At 35.2% G+C, this 20,427-nt stretch overlaps 2 protein-coding genes across 3 annotated transcripts; both read left to right on the plus strand.

Annotated features, from left to right (window-relative positions):
* Positions 1 to 260: 260 nt before the first annotated feature.
* On the plus strand, positions 261 to 10,422 carry LOC111369405 (receptor-like serine/threonine-protein kinase At3g01300). 2 transcript variants are annotated; one of them, XM_022990905.1, is made up of 6 exons: positions 261 to 394; positions 601 to 700; positions 1,682 to 2,087; positions 2,682 to 2,942; positions 3,285 to 3,407; positions 9,545 to 10,422. In XM_022990905.1, exons 3-6 carry the CDS (start codon positions 1,716 to 1,718, stop codon positions 10,016 to 10,018), a joined length of 1,230 nt encoding a protein of 409 aa, XP_022846673.1. In that variant the 5' UTR covers positions 261 to 394; positions 601 to 700; positions 1,682 to 1,715; the 3' UTR covers positions 10,019 to 10,422. The 2 variants fall into 2 exon arrangements, with proteins under 2 accessions (XP_022846673.1, XP_022846674.1); XM_022990906.1 differs by having other exon boundaries at positions 1,712 to 2,087.
* Positions 10,423 to 11,307: 885 nt separating this feature from the next.
* Positions 11,308 to 16,599, plus strand: LOC111368954 (RNA polymerase sigma factor sigF, chloroplastic). The gene is given in 6 exon segments (XM_022990445.1): positions 11,308 to 11,343; positions 11,616 to 11,721; positions 13,991 to 14,080; positions 15,395 to 15,548; positions 15,726 to 15,933; positions 16,309 to 16,599. Coding segments are annotated over 6 exon segments (885 nt in total).
* The last annotated feature ends 3,828 nt before the right edge of the window (positions 16,600 to 20,427 follow it).

A 20,427-nucleotide genomic window follows, 5' to 3' on the forward strand; every position in this document is an offset into this window, starting at 1 on the left:
TATATATATATATATATATCTTTTTTGTAATCGATTAAATTAAGGCTAAACACTTGATCAACAAACGAAGAAAACCATACAGAGGTCCTTATGTCGCAAACTTCTGAAAGATTTTGAGGTAAACTGTTGCGATTTAAAGGTTTTGGGGTGCTATTTTCATTCTTTTGAAATATTTGACACTTCCGATGCAAATTTCCCGAATTTTTTTGCCGTGTTTTATATGCAAGACTTCTCTTCGAGTCATCAAAGTCTGTTTCTGTCCTATTCTAGCTGTTGAAGTCGATCTAGTTGGTTCTCCCAGTATTGCACCTAAAAGATTGGATTTTCTTCGTCTCATAATTTATACAAAGAAGAAGGACCAGTCTCTGGCATCAGATTGAGAAGAAGAATAAAGGTAAAGCCTTGATAGACCAGATTTTGAGTTAGATAATTGGACATTGAATGTGGGATTTTACTCGATTATGCAGTCTGAATTCTTGGTATCAAGTCATAAAAATTTGGTCAAATAATAACTGAGTTATATAAAAAAAAAAACTTGTTGAGCAAGGTTTTTGAGTTATATAACTGAGATTGACATGGGTTCTTTATTTGATTATGCAGCTTAAGGTGTAGTCTTGGTCTCTTCGAAACACATAAAAGATTGGGGTGTTTGGGTAAATTGGAAAGCAAGAAACAGCAGCCTTTCTGGGTCCGATTCAAGGTATAGTCTGGTTAGACAAGATTTCTGAGAAATTCACTTGAAAATTTGAAGGCTCTTTCTGTAATTATGCTTGCCATATCCTGTATTTGTGAATTGAATTTATCTGCTAATCATGAGAGAGATTGAATTAGGGATTGGATTTTGCAAATTTCGTAGCTTGATATGTGATGTAGTTTCATGTAGCATGGCCTTGTAGGGGTGTTAATTCTGTTGTACAATGATCATAGAAGCAAATGTATCAGATAGATTAGGTCGTTGAATTTGCTGAATTTCTGTTAGGTTTATTGTTCATGAGATCCTCGTCTCCCTTTTGTTTGCCCACACACAAAAACAAAGAGGCTGTCTACCAGATAGTCATGTGATTTTATTTGTAGAAATGTGTGAAGAACTTTTGATTTTCTTTTTCTTTTATATGTTGCCACGACGGAAAATATTCTTTTCTTTTAGTGTAGATTCCTGGTATGTTGAGTTTGATTTTAGTGAGAACTCTATGCAAATGAGATTGTTCAATGCTTTATGTTTTAAGTGGTTTGTGTTTTGGGCTGGTTCAGACAAAGTCATAAATTCCACTGTCTTTTAGATTGAATAAACTGCCTGCTAAATGCCTAAATATGTATGCCAAAAGTATATAGACTTGTTGGTGATGAGTTCTTCAAGTATAGATCTCATTCATTTGGTTAATTCTTGCTCATAATAGGTGTTTATTTCTGCCCCTGATATTCAGAGAATAAATTACGAGTTGCTACTGTTTAGAATGCTTTTCTGTTTCTTTCAGTTACTCTGTTCTCTTTTTTCTATTGATGAAATTTAATATGATCTTAGTTAGTAAATTCTTTCTGGAATATTTCATAAGGTAGACTGAATGGTACTTGACAATAATAAGGAAACAAAAGTTCTAAAATTTTATCCAATATACTGTTTAGTGCATAACAAACACGCCTGTAAGTATGTTACTTATTTTCGTGAGCTCTATGTCCACAGTTTCCGTAAGGGGTATTGCAAACTATTTAGGGTCATGAAGTGTTTCCAATTCTACATCGGTAAAAAGAAGGGGGAACTGAAGATGACAACGTTGAATTCTGTTCAGTCCTCTTTTGCTGATCAGGAAGTGAGGCCATCAGGATCTGAATTCAATTCTCAGAATGTTTCAGGTACAAGCACAGAGTCCAGAGGAAGGAGCCAATTTCCAAATTTGTCCGAAAGGCCCAGCAATCTCAAAGTTTTTACATTTTTGGAGCTGAAACAAGCTACAAAAAATTTCAGCCGCTCTGCCAAGCTCGGGGAAGGTGGATTTGGATGTGTGTTTAAAGGCGTGATAAGAGATTCTCAAGATCCAACTAAAAAACTTGACATCGCTGTTAAACAACTCGGTCCAAGAGGGATGCAGGCAGGTTCTCTTTTATTTTAAACTTGTTTTTCTAGTCCTTGCTTGTTCTTTTACATTAGTAAATTGGAATTAACATTATCTGGTACAAATGTGTAAGATCAGATTTCAGCTGATGTTTAGAAAATATATATAAGGAACATGCACAAAAATGGAGATTCTCTGAAGTTTCTTCTTCTTCTTATTATTATTGTTATTATATATATATATATATATATATTATTTATTTATTTATTTTATTTTATTTTATTTTTTATTTTTTTTAAGGCAACACTACTAGAACGTGTGAGCACGATCCAACTTGGGAAAAGAAGCAAACATGTTAATAAAACTAGACCTTTTCAAGAGGCTCATAAATAAACTGGAGATTGCACTTTTGCTGACATTTTTAATTTGTATTTCCTTAACATGAGTTGGGCTATGAAAATCTATTTTACTTCTTATTATGCCGAATGTTGGAGAAACTTTCATTCTTGTTTGTGGTTGGTTACTTTTCTTATATTAGAATTCTCATCGTTAATTGAACTCTGAAATGATTTCTCATAGTTGGAGAGAAGAATCCTTTTCTAACAAATTATTCATGGCTTTACATAATAGGGTCATAAAGAATGGGTGACAGAAGTTAATGTTCTTGGTGTTGTTGAACATCCAAATCTCGTGAAGCTCATTGGCTATTGTGCTGAAGATGATGAAAGAGGAATCCAGCGGCTTCTGATATATGAATATATGCCTAACAGAAGTGTAGAAGATCATTTATCAACTAAGTCAGAGATACCTCTCTCTTGGGATAGGAGGCTGAAGATAGCCCAAGATGCAGCTCGTGGCTTAGCGTACCTGCACGAGGAAATGGATTTTCAGGTCACCTATTCGTTTATTGAATGTTAATTGGTCTTGTTCCCCACTTATCCTTTCATAACTAGCATGTTAGATTTATTTTTCTTTGTTGTTCTGGATGTTATTGGCATGTTTGGTAAGTTAATTGGAGAGTAGTGAACATTATTATGGAAGAAAAGGAAGATAAAATCTTGTGTGAATTCAATTATCCATTTGTATCCATATTGCATACCAAACATATCCTATATTCATTAAAGGCAGGCATAAAATCATATGAACTTGAATGTGTCCAATGAAATGTTATACTCTTGTATTCTCATGCATTATGACTGATGTTTCTCATGTTCTAATTTCTATACATTGTAGATCATCTTCCGAGATTTCAAATCTTCAAACATTCTCCTAGACGAGCAATGGAATGCTAAGTTATCAGACTTCGGATTGGCTCGTTTGGGCCCTGCAGAAGGACTGAGTCACGTATCAACTGCGGTATGCTTACTTTACATTATGGTTATTGTCTCCTTCGTTTGTGTTATTTGAGATGTAATTCTCTTATTCTAAAACATTCAAACTATAACACTCGGGATAAAGTTCTGATTCAAATCTCCCAATTAACAAAACACTGAAAAACTGTCTTCTATTTTCTTATTGAAACAAATAACGCGTGACATATGAAAAAGGGCCTTACTTAGATCTTTGGTCAGTGTTCTGTTAGGAATCTAACCAGAGTTTGAGAAGCTGCTTTAGAAGAACAGAAAATAAGTAATGACTGTGTATATTGAATATAAAGACCAAACACGATTACGGATAAAGAAAGGAAACTATAAAGAAAGACTATTCTCTCTAACACTCCACTCTCTTCTATTCTTTTCATATCCCTGTTGGTTACTCCCTGTCCTCTTATATAGGCTGTAAGTAACTGAATTCTGTATGGCTCCATTCTGTTATTCTGCTTTGTTACTTCCTGCCATTAGACCACTAGGCTTCTTAGCTCTTCTGGAATAAGTGTGTGTAATTAGGGGTTGGTGGCCTATCATAACCTGCGGCCACCACAGACACCTTGTCCTCAAGGTGGAAAAGAGGAAAGTGGTGGATGATTCAGGCCACAGTCTCCCAGGAAGCCTCGGAGTCGGGAAGACATTTCCATTGGATCAAAGCTTTGTGTCCTGAATGACACACTCCTCAAACTTTCTCTGGTTCCACCACCCATTCCAAAGTTGTAGTTAAGTGTGGAGGGAGCTGTTGGCTAGCTTTAGATGGACCAAGTGCTTTTCTTAGTTGGAGCAACTATGGGTGCCTTAAGCTCATCTAAAATGACATCTTGATCACTTAATTGCTGTTCCACTGCAGACACATTTTTAGACTGGGATTTGTAGCGGAGCAAGGCAGGAGGGTCTCACCTTTTAAACTGCTCAACAAGGGAGGTATTTGTAGAAGAATGGTATGTAGTGTTGTACCAATATTTTGCACAAAGCAGCCAATTGCTCCAACGTCGCGGCTTGTCATATCCAAAGCATCTTAAATTTGTCTCCACATAGCGATTTACAACCTATGTCTACCTGTCGATCTGCGGGTAGTATGTTGTACTTCGGTGAAAATAGGTGCCTTGCAGCCGAAAGAGCTCCTTCCAAAACTGACTAAGGAAAATTTGTCCTGTTCAAAGATAATGGAATGCAGAATTCCATGATGGTTTACTACTTCCCTGATGAAGGTAGCTGCAATGCCGGCTGCCATGTTGGTATTTTAGGGCTAAGAAATGGCCGTACTTACTCAAGCAATTCACCACCACCAAAATTGAATCGAAACCTCCTGATTTAGGAAGCCCTTCAATGAAGTCCATCAAGATGTCCTCCCAAATCAATTGAGGAATAGGTAACAGTTGTAGGAGGCCAGCAGGAGAAAGTGCAAGGCTTTTATTTCCGTGACAAATTGGACATTCTTCGACCAATAGTTTGATATCACTCTTCAGTCCTGTTCAATACAGATTGTTGGTCAGCCGTTTCTAAGTTTGAAGGAACCTTGAATGGCCTCCTATCATGCTACTGTGAAATTCATGCAACAATATTGAAATCAAAGGAGAATGTGAAAACTCCAACCACCCCTTGTAAAGTAGGCTGCCCTGTACCAACGCATAATGGGAGTGGAGTCTGGGAGAGCTTGGAGGTGATTCTTGAGCTTTGAGAGCAAGGGATCGGAATCCACCTGGCCAGCACTGATTTTACATCCAAAACTCTTAGGAAAGTGAGGCAGAGAGTTCAATAGGAAGGAAAACCCGTGATAATGCATCTGCAGCCTTGTTTTCCAACCCCGGCTGGTATTGAATATCAAAATATACCCCAACAGCTTCGTCAGCCAACGTTGGAACTCGCCCTGAATGACCCATTGCTCTAAGAGATATTTCAAACTCTGTTGGTCGGTACATGCAATGAACTGATGTCCGACATAATATCTCCATTTTTGAATGGCTAGTGCAATGGCCATTAACTCTCTCATAGACTGACTACAGGTGGGACTTAGTCGAGAGTACTTGGCTGAAATATGCAATAGGTTGCTGACTGATCATAAAGACTGCCCCAATAACATGGCCTAATGCATCTCCCTCGATGACGAAAGGCTGGGAAAAATCAAGAAGTGCCAAAACTGGCACTGAAATCATAGCCTGATTCAACTGTTGGAAGGCTCTCTTGGCCTTGGGTGTCCAACCAAATGCATCCTTCTCCAGTTGTTGTGTGAGAGCCTACGAAATTTCCCCATATCTTGCCAAAAACCTCCTGTAGTATCTAGTAAGACCTGAAATCCTACAGAGTTCTCGAAGATTTTGAGGAGTAGGCCGTTGTTCCATGGCTGCAATCTTGTTCAGGTCAGCTGTCACCCCTTTTTGACACTAAATGCCCCAAGTATTTAATCTGTGACTGAGTGAATAAGCACATTTTGGCATTGGCAGAAAGTTGTTGTGTTGCTAATGCCTCGAATACTGTGTCTAAATGTTGTTCATGCGATGTGGAGTCTTTACTGCAGACCCAAATATTATTTAAAAAAAAAATACTAACACTAACTTTCTCAAGTAATGCCGGAAAACTTGGTTCATTAGCGATTGAAATGTGGCAGGTGCTTTCGTTAGGTCGAATGGCATGACAAGGAACTCATAATGCCCTTCATGTGTACGAAACGCAATCTTGTCCACGTCTTCCTTGCACACCCTGATTCGATGGTACACAGACTTCAAGTCCAATTTAGAGAAAATTGTATCCTCGTGGAGTTGATCAAGAAACTTGTCAATAACTGGAATGCGGAACTTATCCGGTATCGTGACTATTTAAAGCTACGTAATCAATGCAAAAATGCTAGCTGCTCTTTCTTTTTAACTAATAAAATTGGGCTGGAAAAAAGGGTTTACACTAGGTTGGACGATTTCGACAGCTAACATCTCCTTCACCAACTGTTCAATTTCAATTTTTTTGAAAGTGGGGATAACGGTAAGGCTTCATGCTAACTGGTTCTGCCCCCTCTTGTAAGCAAATGACATGATTTGTGTCGTGGCTCAGTGGCAGGGTCCCCAAAGGTTCAAAAATCTGCTGATGATGTTGCAGTACCTGCTGCACCTGGGCAGATTATCATCACTCTGCCATTCGTAAGTAGCTGCAGCCATGCTCCCTAACTCCACCCACACCCCTGACCTTCCTGTCATAAGGTTTTCATCATCGTTTTGAGGGACACGCCTGCCTTGTTAAGCTCCAGATCTCCCTTGAAAGTTCTTACTGTTTCGTCGATTTGGAACTTCATGGTTAAAAGCTTCCAATTAATCTCCATATTCCCTAAAGCACCCAGCCATCGCATACCCAATATCACATTAGTACTGCGTAGTTCTGGAGGCAAAAAAATTTCTACTATTGTCATCCTTTGTACTTCCAGCACAACCCCCCTTTACAGATTCCTTTTCCTTTTACAGATAACCCCATGCCTATGACCACCCCGTAGTGTGTAATTGCTGTAATCGGAATCTACAATTGGCGAATCAATTCTAAGGACAAGAAATTGTGAGTTGCCCCACAATCCACTAATACAACCGCTTCCTTTGAACCCACTGCTCCCCTTAATTTCATTGTACCCAGGGTTGTCAATCCGACCATTGAATTGAGCGAGAACACCTGATCTGCTCTCTCCAACGGCAAGCAGTCTGCCGACATCTGTCCTTCGATTTCCTCGGTTACTTCTTCTTGCACCAATAGAACTTTTAGTTCTCGATTCTTGCACTGGTGACTCAAATGTTTTTTTTTTCATCACACCGAAAACAGAGCTCCTTCTCTCGTCGTGCCTGCCACTCTGCATCAAACATTCATTTGACAGAAAAGTCTCTGCATTAGATCTTAGGCTTCTCCCACACTATGATAGACCTTGTAGGAAAGGTATCGCCTCCCTTTGAAGCCCAACGGCTTGGTTTAATTATGGCCTTATTGTACTTGGGCTCTATTGAGTCGGGGGCTGCTGTAATCACTTAGTTTGTATCTTTCACTCTTTGAGCCACTTCCATGATTTGGCCATCTCAGCCCTAATATTATCTTTCAGCCTATTTACAAAAGTACTTTCCATTACCTCCTCCAGTTATCCAATTAACGGCGCTGCTAACATTTTGAAAACTCGTCTGAATTCAGCCACGGTGCCTCTTGCTGGACAGCCGAAATTTTAGTACAGAGGTTCCCTTCTTGGGTGGTCGAAAATGGATCACTGGTTGACCCCTACTGAAATGGTTTCCTTGCTTCTGCCCATTGCAGCCATGAAAGAGCTTAGCCGTCCAAGCTTACTTTGACTGCACTTAGTTTCTAAGTTTTTGTCGGGCCATTAATTCAAAGTACCTTTCTGTGCGATACAGCCAACCATCTGGGTTTTCCTCTCTAAACACAGGCAACTCCAATTTCTGGACTCTCCGCCAGTCACTTAACTCCTTAGTTTGACCGGTGTTAATTGTTTCTCCACCATAACTAGCTTCGCTCGATATTGCAGACAACTTCCCACTTTCCCATGTTCGCCTACTGCTCATGGATCCATGCTGACCATTGACAGGCTCCTCCAAAATGCTTGCAGACCTTTCTAGATTTTTCTTTAATATACTGCCTTAGGTAGGGCTAGAGCCGGTACGGCCTTTTCAGTGGCCTCCATAGTTTTCATCGTTCTAGCCATACTTCGTGCTGACTGCTCCACTGAATGTTCCGGTTTTGGCAGGCGCTGCAACTCAATTTTCAAATCCATCATCTCCTTTTCTATTACCTTTACTCTACTCTCCGTTTCTTCTGTGCCATCAGGATCTTCATGCTCTGATACAAATTGTTAGGAATCTAACCAGAGTTTGAGAAGCTACTTTAGAAGAACACAGAAAATAATTACTGAACATGTATATTGAATATAAAGATCCAACATGATTACAGATAAAGAAAGGATACTATAAAGAAAGACTATTCTGTCTAACACTCCACTCTTTTCTATTCTCTTTATATCCCTCTTGGTTCCTCCCTGTCCTCTTATAAAGGTTGTTAGTAACTGAATTCTGTTTGGCTCCATTCTGTTATTCTGCTTTGCTACTTCCTGCCATTAGACCACTAGGCTTCTTAACCAGTTGAATAAGTGTGTGAAATTGAGGGCCTATCATTTTCATATATTATGTTGTGGGTTCTTTTTGACACATCAATTGGTGTATTTCTTCTATTGTCTGACCTAACAATATGGTAGAATGGCATTGACTATTTATTATTAAACCCAATTCGTTGTAATGAAAATATTTTAAATTATTAGCTATATTGCATTACCTACTTCTAATGTGAATACTCAGAATTTGCAAAATTTAATCTAGTTCATGGTTGCTTGTATATAAGGTTCGTGCAGTATTCATGGCATGTACATTTTCTTCCTAATGCAATGGGCCTTGCAAGGCTGGTTAAGGAACGCTAATTACAGCTCTTAACTCAACAAATACTAATAGGTTCTTGTCAAGTGTTGTGTCCTGGAACATTATGTTTTTCTTGTACTTCTTGATGCTATGGACGCACGTATTATCAACAACAAAGCCAGCCTTGTTCTGAATTAACTTGAAATCGAATATATAAATACTTTTATCACTCCGTTTGATGAACTGCTGCATCCATTTAGTTGCAATTATCCACATTATTCCATGTCATATTGTTATCTCTTTTATATGCCATTGCCTTCCTCCAATGCTCCGTCATTAGTATTTCACATTGTAGGTTCCACCATCTTGTTCTACGAACTCATCTTTGGCATTTTCCCCATTTCTTATAACTGTACCAAGATCACAAATGGGATACTTAAAGACTCGCAAATGCCTCTTGCGATTATGTCAAACTATTATCTTACTGTTTAGATTTTACCTTTTCATCGCATATTCATCTAATATCTCTATCCGATCATTAGTATTTCACGTTGTAGGTTCCACCATCTTGTTCTATGCACTCGTACATCTTTGGCATTTTTCCCATTTCTTATAACTGCACCAAGGATCACAGATGGGATAGTTAGACTCTCAAATATCTCTTGCAATTATGTCAAACTATTTTCTTATTGTTTTGATTTTACTTCTTCATTGCATATTTGTCTAATATCTCTTATCTGATCAGGTTGTTGGAACAATGGGATATGCAGCTCCTGAGTATGTTCAAACTGGTCGTCTCACATCCAAGAGTGATGTGTGGAGCTATGGTGTCTTTCTTTTCGAGCTAATTACAGGTAGGCGCCCCTTGGATCGAAATCGCCCCAGAAAGGAGCAAAAACTCTTAGAATGGATAAGACCATACTTATCAGATGCTAAGAAGTTTCAGCAAATATTAGACCCAAGACTTGACTGGAAGCATTTCCACAATTCAGCCCAGAAGCTGTCGATTGTAGCCAACCGCTGCTTGGCCAGACATCGAAAAGCACGCCCAAATATGAGCGAAGTTTTGGAAATGGTGAATAAAGTAGTGGAGGCATCGACTGGGGTAGGCAATCCACAGACTCCTTTGAAACGTAGAGAGCGAAGGCCAACTCCTGGGGAAACTAAAGCTCAAGATAAAAGGAGACTCATTCATAAGAAAATTGGCGCCAGAGGTTGACTCATTTCGATGTGCTCATGAAACCCTGTAAAGACCTGATTCTGAAGGATCAAGAGTGTAAATACCGAATTATTTTTGGTGTATGCACAAAAAATGCTGTTGTACAAGGTGATGACATTTTTTACATCAAACAGAGGGTAATGAGCGGTTAACGTTAGCTTTGATCTTCTGCCAAAATTATTACGGAGTTTTCTTCTTGGGCTTTACAGCAAACTCGAGAAACGGAGAAATGTAGACTATTGCTGCAGAAGCTCTGTGTGAAGTGATGGTAATTAGCTTGTAGCTTTTGATGATAATCAGAGAGTCAAGAATTGTGTTTTATCTTTTTTTCTGCAGATTTTACAAAACTTGAATAGATAGAAACTACATAACAGTGTTATATAGATATATGATTTAATATTTAAGTAGGGAGTGTATGAGTTTATTTATTGTGCCAGTTATTGACTTTTAATAAAGATCTAGACCTCTTCAATATCAAGTATCATGCCACTATCAGCATTAGAAAACAAGCTAAAGCAAGGATATTTTGGAAACTACTGTTTTCTTGTTTTTTCTGATATTATTTTATAAAATGAGGAAATTTGTTTAATTTATTCTTGGACCACAATGCCTACATTTTAATTTTTAAATTTGGGTCGTGCTTAGTGTATATAAAAAATGTATGTTGAACGTGTATTGAGCTTCAAAGCTTGCCTAGGCTCAGTTTCTACCAACTTCTAGCACTACAACTCGACAACACCGATCCAAGACAATAACCAAGCTTCTACTTCCGGTTGTGAATAAGTTAATTCACTCAGAAGACCACAAAGGTGCAAAATATCTCATATAATATCACCACCAAAGTAGAAATTACAAAGAGGCAGAAAGAGTAGATGAAGAAATCACGCAGACCAACTGAAGAAAGAGGTAGAGAAGACGTCTCTCACTTAGAGAGAAAAGAGAGAGAGACCCATTTATCTAGTAACAATTGGCCCAAATATGGTAAGTGTAGGTAGGTTAACAAATGGGTCAAAGTAGAGGGCCAAAAGATAGGTAAATTGGTTCATAGGTAATCTCTCTCAATTATGACCATCCAAGGAAGCGGATTGGGCCACGGCAACACTAAAATATTTAGGTTGTTTCGAGTGACCCAATTAACCTTTGGGTTGTATCGTCTTGATTGTGGTGTTAAATTCCAGTTATTTGACTAAGCCGATTGAAAAATAAAATCGAGTAACATCCTAGCTCGGTAAAGATAGTTTGATAACAAATTGCCTAACAATGTATATAAGGGCGTCCACACCTCTCACATGAGCTGGGACCTACCGGGCTCCACCCCATCCCATGTGAGGGGTGTCCCTATGTACATTTTTTTTATGTGTTCTAAGATTTATCCTTTAAATTTTTCATTCTAAAGTTGGGCCCATAACCTGCCCATTTGTCTTTTCTTGGATTCGACATGATTCTTCTAGACTCGAAATGATTCAAGTTGAGTAACATATTATTTAAAGTAATTTCTACATATTAAATATGGAATAATGAAGTAAGAGAGACTATTTCTAGTGTGTGTCATCACAAAGATAAGAATATCTATCAATTATATTTTTCTTCCTTAAAGGTAAAAGTAGGCAAGGATGTCTATAGAGCAGGACGACTCTCCATGTTCTTGTCCCCATTGCGCTTGAGATTTTGGAAAGGCAGGATATTATTAAAATACCATAAAAGTACGTGCTAAAAGTAGAAGTCTACAAAAATAGTAAACTAAGTTGCTCCTTTCCATTGGCTTCAACTAATGTTTAAGGGGTGCCTTCAATCGAGATTTTGATGTAATTTAAAAGATTGTCAGTTTTAGTGAATTCGAATAGATTTTTAGAAAATTCTATCTCATTGAAAATGATAGAATTAAAAGAGTTTGTTATATCATATATGAATTTTTAAGTTTTACATGCATCCAAGTATTTTAAAATCCATTTATTGATTAAATTCTTATAAATCCACAATTTATTGAAAGTACCTAAATTTTAAAGATTTTTATTGAAATTCATTAAAATCTGAATTGATAACACTTGAATTTAGAATTTTTTTAAATACATTAAAATCTGAGTTAAGGGCACCTCCCATAAATTATTGAAGTAATTACAAAAAATAAATAAATAAATGTCTATTGTGCAAATGATTTCATTCATCCAAAGACATTCTTATTGTATTTGAAACATGTTGCATATTTGCTATCAACTTATGCTTTGTTGAAATGAAAATTCGGTCACGAATATGTTTTAGCTTATGTTTTCCTATAAATTAGTTATTTAACCTATTTTTTCGTTAAATTTAAATGACATTGTAGCATATATACACCACCTAACATAGCACCGTAATACTATATAAATTATATAATAGTCAATAAATTGTGAAAAATCATCAATAGCAATGTCACACATTATGTAACATTTATAGCAACAAATATTTTAATAGATAATGCATCATATTTAACACATGAATGCAACTACAGATTTTGAATTATCATAAACTACTCGTCTTTTTTGTTTTTTATTCTTTTTTTTTTCCGGTATATCACATAGTCCATTATATTACATTTTTAACAAAAAAAGTTTCATAAGAAATGTGTTACATGTAATCGTAATGACAATCACATATGGATAAAAGAGACAGCTTAAACTTTGTAACACATTATAGATCATTTACAGCAGCCCAACATCTTATAATAAATCATGTGAAATTCCAAAATACTGAGATAAACATATCATGGTATACACTAACTTTTCATATGTCATAGTACATGTTATATTGCTGTATTTAGAGTAATAGATTGAAGGTAACCAATATTTTATATTTAGACTTTTTAACTGTATACAATCACAAATAACACATATAAATGTATTAGCCCATACGACATGTAACACATGTTTGAAACTATATTTCAAATTGCACAAAGAAGGTTTTTATACAATTCCTCAAATACCTGATTGTACAATGTATTATCATGCGATGTAAGAAAAGTTCGAGTCAATTGTAATCAAATAATGGAATGTACCAACGAAAACAAAAATCATAGATTTCGAAATAATACCTCCAAATTATGAAAATAAAATAAAATAGAGATACGACACTAATAAGGTCATATCAAATCAAGTAAAAAAGGCCAAAAAAAAAAAAAGTATAGACGGTAATGTATCATGATTCCATGAATCATGGAGGTAATTAGTGTCAATTAAATATGATCTTTTTTTTTTAAAGTATTAAATATGATATTTAGTTGATGACTTTTGAGGAATTGTAATAAATTGTATTGTATTTTAATTAGAGTTAATTACCAAAAATAGTGCCATTACGTTAAAGTAGTAGTTTTGAGATATTTAATTACAATAGGAAGTAATTTGAGAATCAGAAAGATGTAATAGTAATTCTGGAATTTTATTTTGTCATTGGGTTATATACCAAAATTTCCCTAAATTATTTCCGTTTCTCAATCGAATTGGGTTTAATATGGATTGGGCTAAAGAAATAGGAGAATGAAAACTTAATTATTGAAAATCCCAAGGGCATAATAGCCAATCAAGAATACCAACCTGGAAACAAGCCAAACCTCGTTCATTGATTATGGGTTTATCGCATTATTCTAAATGTATTCGCATCTACTCATATATGCTCGATGCATTTATGAAACGTCTCACATATGAAGTATGCGCAAGTTAATGAGGTTAACCCATTTCGTTGACTGCAAATGCATGCTTAAAAAATTGTGTTAAAATTAGCCCAACAAAGTCTAACCGATTTTTATAATTTAAAAAAAGTAAATTGAGCACCAAAAAATCAAATTAACCCAAATAACCTAAGCCCATGGATTATATATAGCAATTTGTATGGTTTTGATATTAAAAAAAAAAAAAAATTAAAAATCAAAGTAAGTTTTTCGTTGAGTTGCAAACTATATACGCTGAGCTCAAGCTTCTTCCTTCCTCGGTCTTTCTCTAGTCTTATTAGCAAATGATGCTAAAACTCTTGAATTGTTGATCGTTGTGATGAGGAGGAGAAGGTTAATAATGATCCTACAATCTATAAGAGGTAATAGAAATTTTTGAGTTGTAATAAGGGAGCCGATAGAGATGATTTTACATCGGATCACAAGGAAGATGACTTGGATGAAGAAGTGTTTGAATTGGACCCTGATAAAGAGTTAAACAATATTTAGAATTTTTTAAAGCCATGTTCGTGTTTAATTTAATTGTAGGAATTGATTGCCAAGTAATTTAGTATTTATAAATTATATTTTTGTTAAAAATTTGAAGAATATTTATAAATTTCAAGTAATTGTAGTATTTATGATTTTCAACAATATTTATTTATTTATATTGAAAATTTGAAGAATATGTATAAAGTTTAAAGAATCCGTTATTTTATTTATGTATTAGCTTAAAATATTTAAAATAATAATAAAAATTGAAAAAAGCATAGTTATGCATATGCTTCGCATAGGTATGCATATTCTAATGCTTGATGCTCGATTGAAACACATTTTCATGCATTACACATTTTATAACATTGGTTTATTGACAGTTTGATTCTTGTATATATTGTCACTGGCACCTTCAAACTCCCAATTTTCCCTTCTAATATTCCTTCACATTTTCAATCTGCAAAGAACTTGATGAAATGCACACAAATTATCATACAATAGAATAATGAAAAGACTGTTTTCTATTTAATTGTCATTTTTTTCGCAACACGAGAACCCAATTATATGTATATTTGTGTAATGGAGAAAGGAAGGAGCTTGGTTTCTTCAACTTCCTTATTGCTTTAATTTTTGTTTAGAAATTAATTTCTAAAGAGTTTCATATTTCGAAAATACATTTAGTGGAAGTAACATTGGACTAACTTTATTCGAAAGTTCTTTTAACTAGAAAAAACACTTTTATGAAATTAGATTAACATGTCTAAGCTTAAAAGATATTCTGAAGTAACTTTTTTTTCCCAAGAAAGTATAATCAACTTTAGTACAAAAACTTATCTTTTCAAAAGTAAAGATCATGTTCGGCTAAGTTTAAAAAGTTTACTTATAATTATATATATATATATATATATATTAATGATAAAGTTGGAAATAAGTTAGTTACTTATTGAGAGCGAGGTGAGAGTTGCTCTTAGGGAATGTGAATTTTATTACCAAAAATAACGGGAAAAAATTTCAAAATGTGTTTGTTGTTTAGAAACAAATACATACTCTTGTAGGCAAAGATGCTCAAGTCTTTACTTACTTTTCATAAAAAGCACTTTTATCTTTTACTTTATTTCATTATTATCTTTTTGAGAGGGTTGGGGTTTAGCCAAATATACTCTAATTGTGTTTTTGCCCTTAAACCAATTATACAAAACAAGGGTGCTTGGCCAACTTTTATGTCCTTACAACAGAAGGCATTTTATTTGTTGGTGGGTGGTTGGATGTCTATTGCAAGAAGGAAACATCTTATGCCTACTGGTGGATAAGGCAAGCCGTAAGGAAAGCCATATTTCAACATTCCAGGACGATACGTTTGCTAATAATTATGCTCTCTTATAGTATAGAAACATTCCGTCCAACGTAAAACTGTATTTCAATTCGTTTATCGTTTTGGACATTTATCGTTTCTCACATTTTCCTAATGTCCTTCTCAAATAAATTTCCAACAATGTATGTATTTCTTGAAAATGTTCAGTTGCACAAATTGATATTGCAGGAGAATGTGTATGGACTATTGTCCAAAGTGAAAGAAGCAAAAAGATTATGCATTCATAAAGGTAATCATCATCCAGTGAAAGAGGAAATAGCAGCAACTGCAAGAATCACAGTTTATAAACTTGATCAATTGCTATTTACGGCAAGAATGCCTCTGTCGATGCAACAGCCTGTATAGATGGACCAAGATACCACCTTTCAGGTACACTCTTCTTATTCATTTCGTGTTTCCAATTGGTAAAGCCTCAAAATCGTAGTATCAGTCTGACAGAGTCAAAACACAAATTTTGCTGTTGTGAATTAAGATCTTAATTCCAATCACGAAAGCAATATTAAGCAAAATGAAATTATACACACATATGCACTCACAGATTTATAGTGAATCACACTCGATGTGAGAGTTATGTCCACTCGATGTTGCATGCTTTTCACTCTATAAACAATGAGGATTATAATATTTAGAATATTACGTGGATCCATATTTGAACAAAAATGTGTAGTGTACAATTAAGCTCCACATAATCCAACATTCTCAGGTATTTCAGTAGTTAATTAAAGGACATCGATATAATTGCAGGAGATCACTGCAGACACCACATGAATCGAGGTCCCTGGTGTAAGTGTCGCAAAGCAGCTGATGAGACAACACATCCGCAATCTCTTGAGCATTCTGAGTCCTATAGAGACGAAGATAATTCGTCTGAGATTTGGTAATGAAGATGATAAAAAGAAATCATTATCTGAAATTGGTACCATTTTTGGGTTATTCAAGGAGAGAGTTCGACAACTGTTGAGTAGGGCGCTGTACAAGCTGAAGCAGTGTCTTGACAGCCAAGGACTAGGCGCATATGCAGATATGATCACTTAAAACTTGATTCCGTCGTTACATTTTACTGTATGTTAAAAGCAAATAGTGCACTTTGAATGACAATGGTGATGAATGCAACTGAATCGAATGCATATAAGACTGCGCGAGCAACACACGAAGTGCTTGTGCTTTACATGTTCCACATAGCAAGAAAATTAGTGAGGGTTAGCTGTACTGCAGTCTTTAACTTGAATTTCACAATGTATACCAGCATAACGTAAATTGAGATTTAAAGTTGAATAACATAAAACATGACTAATTTAATTGAAGAAAATATACAAATAAGTAAATATTCGCTTAATAGCATAATCTTTTAGTTGAGTTGGTTCTATTCCTATGATAACAGGATCAGATGGAAGATTAGGTTCAATTTTTGTTGCTTTGACGGGTCATGCCTTTGATTGAACACGTAAAGTGATGCCTGGGAGACAGCATTGAAAGAAATAAGTGTCCCTAGTTTTCACATGAATTAATTCACATTGTTGTTCATCTAACCATGCGTTGGTTTTTACAAGCATTGAAGTTGAACCGTAAATCTAATTTTTTCCTATTACTTTTGTTCATTTCTGATGTAGGTACAACCTGCACAATCAAGTCACTATAACAATATTCCAAATTCTCGCACAGTAATGTTGAGAATTAGAAACCTTAATTCTATTTTACCAACAGCAATCAAATATAAGAAATAAATAAAGATGCATAAGATGTATAGAAGTTCGATTCAATGCGAAACTAAACCATTTTTCGCCACTGCAATAATTCACTATGATGAAAAGAAATTCGCAAAATAAAATCGCACAAGTAAGATTGAACCTGTACTAACTCAATGGAGCATCAATAATTAGCACTACAACTTAAAAATCTCCTACTTGGAGACTAATCCACCATCAATGGCTCCTTTGCAGTGACAATAATTCCTCAATCTTCAAAAGAGAAGTCCAACTGAAATCGCACACAACTTCAATTTCTCAATGGGAATAGTCTTCTTCTACATGCCGTCGAATTTTGACTCCCTTAAAACTTCTATGTGTTAGGATTTCATCCTCCAAAGCCGATCTGATGGAGTGATAACAAACCTGTGTATGATTTGTTCTTGCAGGATAAACTTGATAATTTACTAAATGAATAGCACCGTGTCTGTCACAATGCAACACACTCTTTCCATGCTTGCGAGCCAATTCTTTCAAAGATTGCAACCATTCATCTTTTTGCTAACTTCGATCATAGCAACACACAACCTCATTAGTGGAGAGAACAATTATCTTCTGCAGCTTAGACACTCAACTCATCACCCGAAGTATATACATATACAGTAGTACTCTTTCCGCCATCAATATCCTTTGCCATATCAGCCTACACAACCTAGTAATCCTAAATTCAATTTTGTGAAATATAAGGCTAAATTTGAAGTACCTCTCAAGTACATGAGAATTCACTTTACTGTCCCCCAATGCTATTTATCAGGATTGTTCATATATCCACCCTCAACTCTCATGAATGTTCTATCTCTGATCTCGTACACACCATGACATGCATAAGACTACATATAGCAGAGGCAAAAGGCACCTTGACCATGTAAATTCACTCTTGTTCTATAAAGGTTGACTGCTCATTGGAAAGCCTAAAATGACTAGCTAAACGCTCACAAGTTTTGCACCATCCATCATGAACCTGTTTAGCACATTCTTTACATAATACCTGATAGTGAAATAACACAGAAAAATTAAATACAAAGAGATAAAATAGGCCCTGCTAGAATCCCCAGAGGATCCGGCCACCCGTGGACTCTAGTCGAGTGTAGATCCTCACACGATCAATAGCATTCCATTTATTTCATACTAATATTTTGTAGGGTTCAATACTCATCTAGGAGGCACTGATCTTATCCAAGAAAAATTCTTTTAATGTAGTGAGAAATGAAAACAATTGAAAAATATCATAATAGACAATCAAAACTCATTGATTTTTACGAATGTTAGAAAGACGGTTATTAATTATTAATTCATAATTAAATATCGAATAATTGATTTTGATCCATAAATCTTTAATTCTATGAGATGTAAGTTTGGAATCAAGAAATTAGAGAAACCTCACAATTTTATTAATTTAATCAAATTCAAGCTAATACATTAGGTAGCCGCAGCAACTCCTAATATCTAATGTTTAACCTAATTAAAATTCTATTAAGTCCTAAACTCCTAATGAGCGATAATTTAGATCCTAATTAAGCATCTGTTTGATTTTGTTAAAAATCAATTTTCAGTCGATTGTAATAAAAGTTAATGAATTGTGTAGTTGAAATTTTTTAACTTTCATGGAATAAGTTATTAAAATTAATTGTAAACTTTGACTTAATAACTCCCTAGAATATATTCAAGAGTCTCTATTTTTAAAGAGTATATTCTTTAATTTAGAGAACATATATAAATTTAGAGAGTAAATATTTTTAAATACTCCAATAGGCTCTTTATATTTAATACTTAATTTACGATTCCAAAATATATTTATTGTTTTTCTATATTTTTTATTTTAACTAACTTCCCTCCAAATTATTATATCATTTTCCTCCATTAAAAATTGAAATACTTTAAATGCATTTAATTATAGTGAGTGGGTTTTGGCTCTTCAAATTCAAATGTTATTATTCAAATTTGAAGAGCCAAACTTAATTTCTAAATTAAAATGTTAATTTAAAGAATCTTTTGAAGCATAATTTTAAAGGTCTGACTCTTTAAAATAGAGATGATCATATCTTTTAAAGAGTTTCTTGGAGATATATTAATTTGATCGTAGTTAAATTAAAGTGCCATAATTGAAAGTAAAGAAGTAAAACCATCGCAAGACCTTAGCCTTCTTCCTTAGGTTGCATCATTCTTCTTGAATTGGAGAAGATCTTTTGAATTGGACGATGTATCTTTAACCAATGTCTTGTAATGCAAACAATTCTCACGATAAGTCGATGGTTTGAAGGGAGTGAGTTCAAACATTTGGGTATGGAGAAGAACCTTTCTCCCTAATCCCCACTTGGAAGTAGGGGATTCATGGGTACTGATTAGATTGAATCAGAATCGACCGATCTTGTACCTGTTCTAAAAGAAATAATGTTTTCAGTACTATGTAACAAGAACCAATCAGTTCTACTTTGATTCTTGGTGCTCGTTGTAGAACAAAAATACTTCTGTTTCCATTTTATTTCTTTAATTATGTAATTTTATATGATTGAGAAAAATTAACTTGAACAGAAAGAATAAGGGTAGAATTTATAGATTGTTGAATGAAAATGCTTGAAAGGGAATCGTCTTAGCACTGTATTAGCAAGTTTGATGTGCCAGACTGACCTAAGATCCCTTTCTTTACCGGCAACAGAAGATGTACAAAGTGCCTTGAGTATCCTAATTACATAAAATGATAGAAGCAAGTTGAAGATTCCCTTGCCCGCTTCGAATCTTAGACTGTTGAGAAAGGGTTGTTCAAAACCAACAAATCAAGTATGAAATGAAAAAATGAAGATGGTGGCCGCACATAAGCCTGTGCGACCGCATGGACTATTTGGCCATGCAATAGTCCAAATCTTGGAGGCCGGCTTTGGTATAAACCATGCGACCATGATAGTAATTTTTGACCGTTGGAGGCCTTTTTTGAACTTTACAAAATTGATTTTGGTGGCGTTTCTTGTGTTTTTTGGTACCATTTTGTGTATATGTTCGAAGCCTATATATAGAGGAGCCATGTTCAAGGCAAAGAAATATTGAAAACACTTGAAATTCATTCCTCATTCCTCAACATAGATCAAATCTCGATTTACATTCATATTCATTTCTCTTATTG

The sequence above is a fragment of the Olea europaea genome, chromosome 20 (assembly GCF_002742605.1).
Source record: "Olea europaea var. sylvestris chromosome 20, O_europaea_v1, whole genome shotgun sequence".
Taxonomy (NCBI): domain Eukaryota; kingdom Viridiplantae; phylum Streptophyta; class Magnoliopsida; order Lamiales; family Oleaceae; genus Olea; species Olea europaea.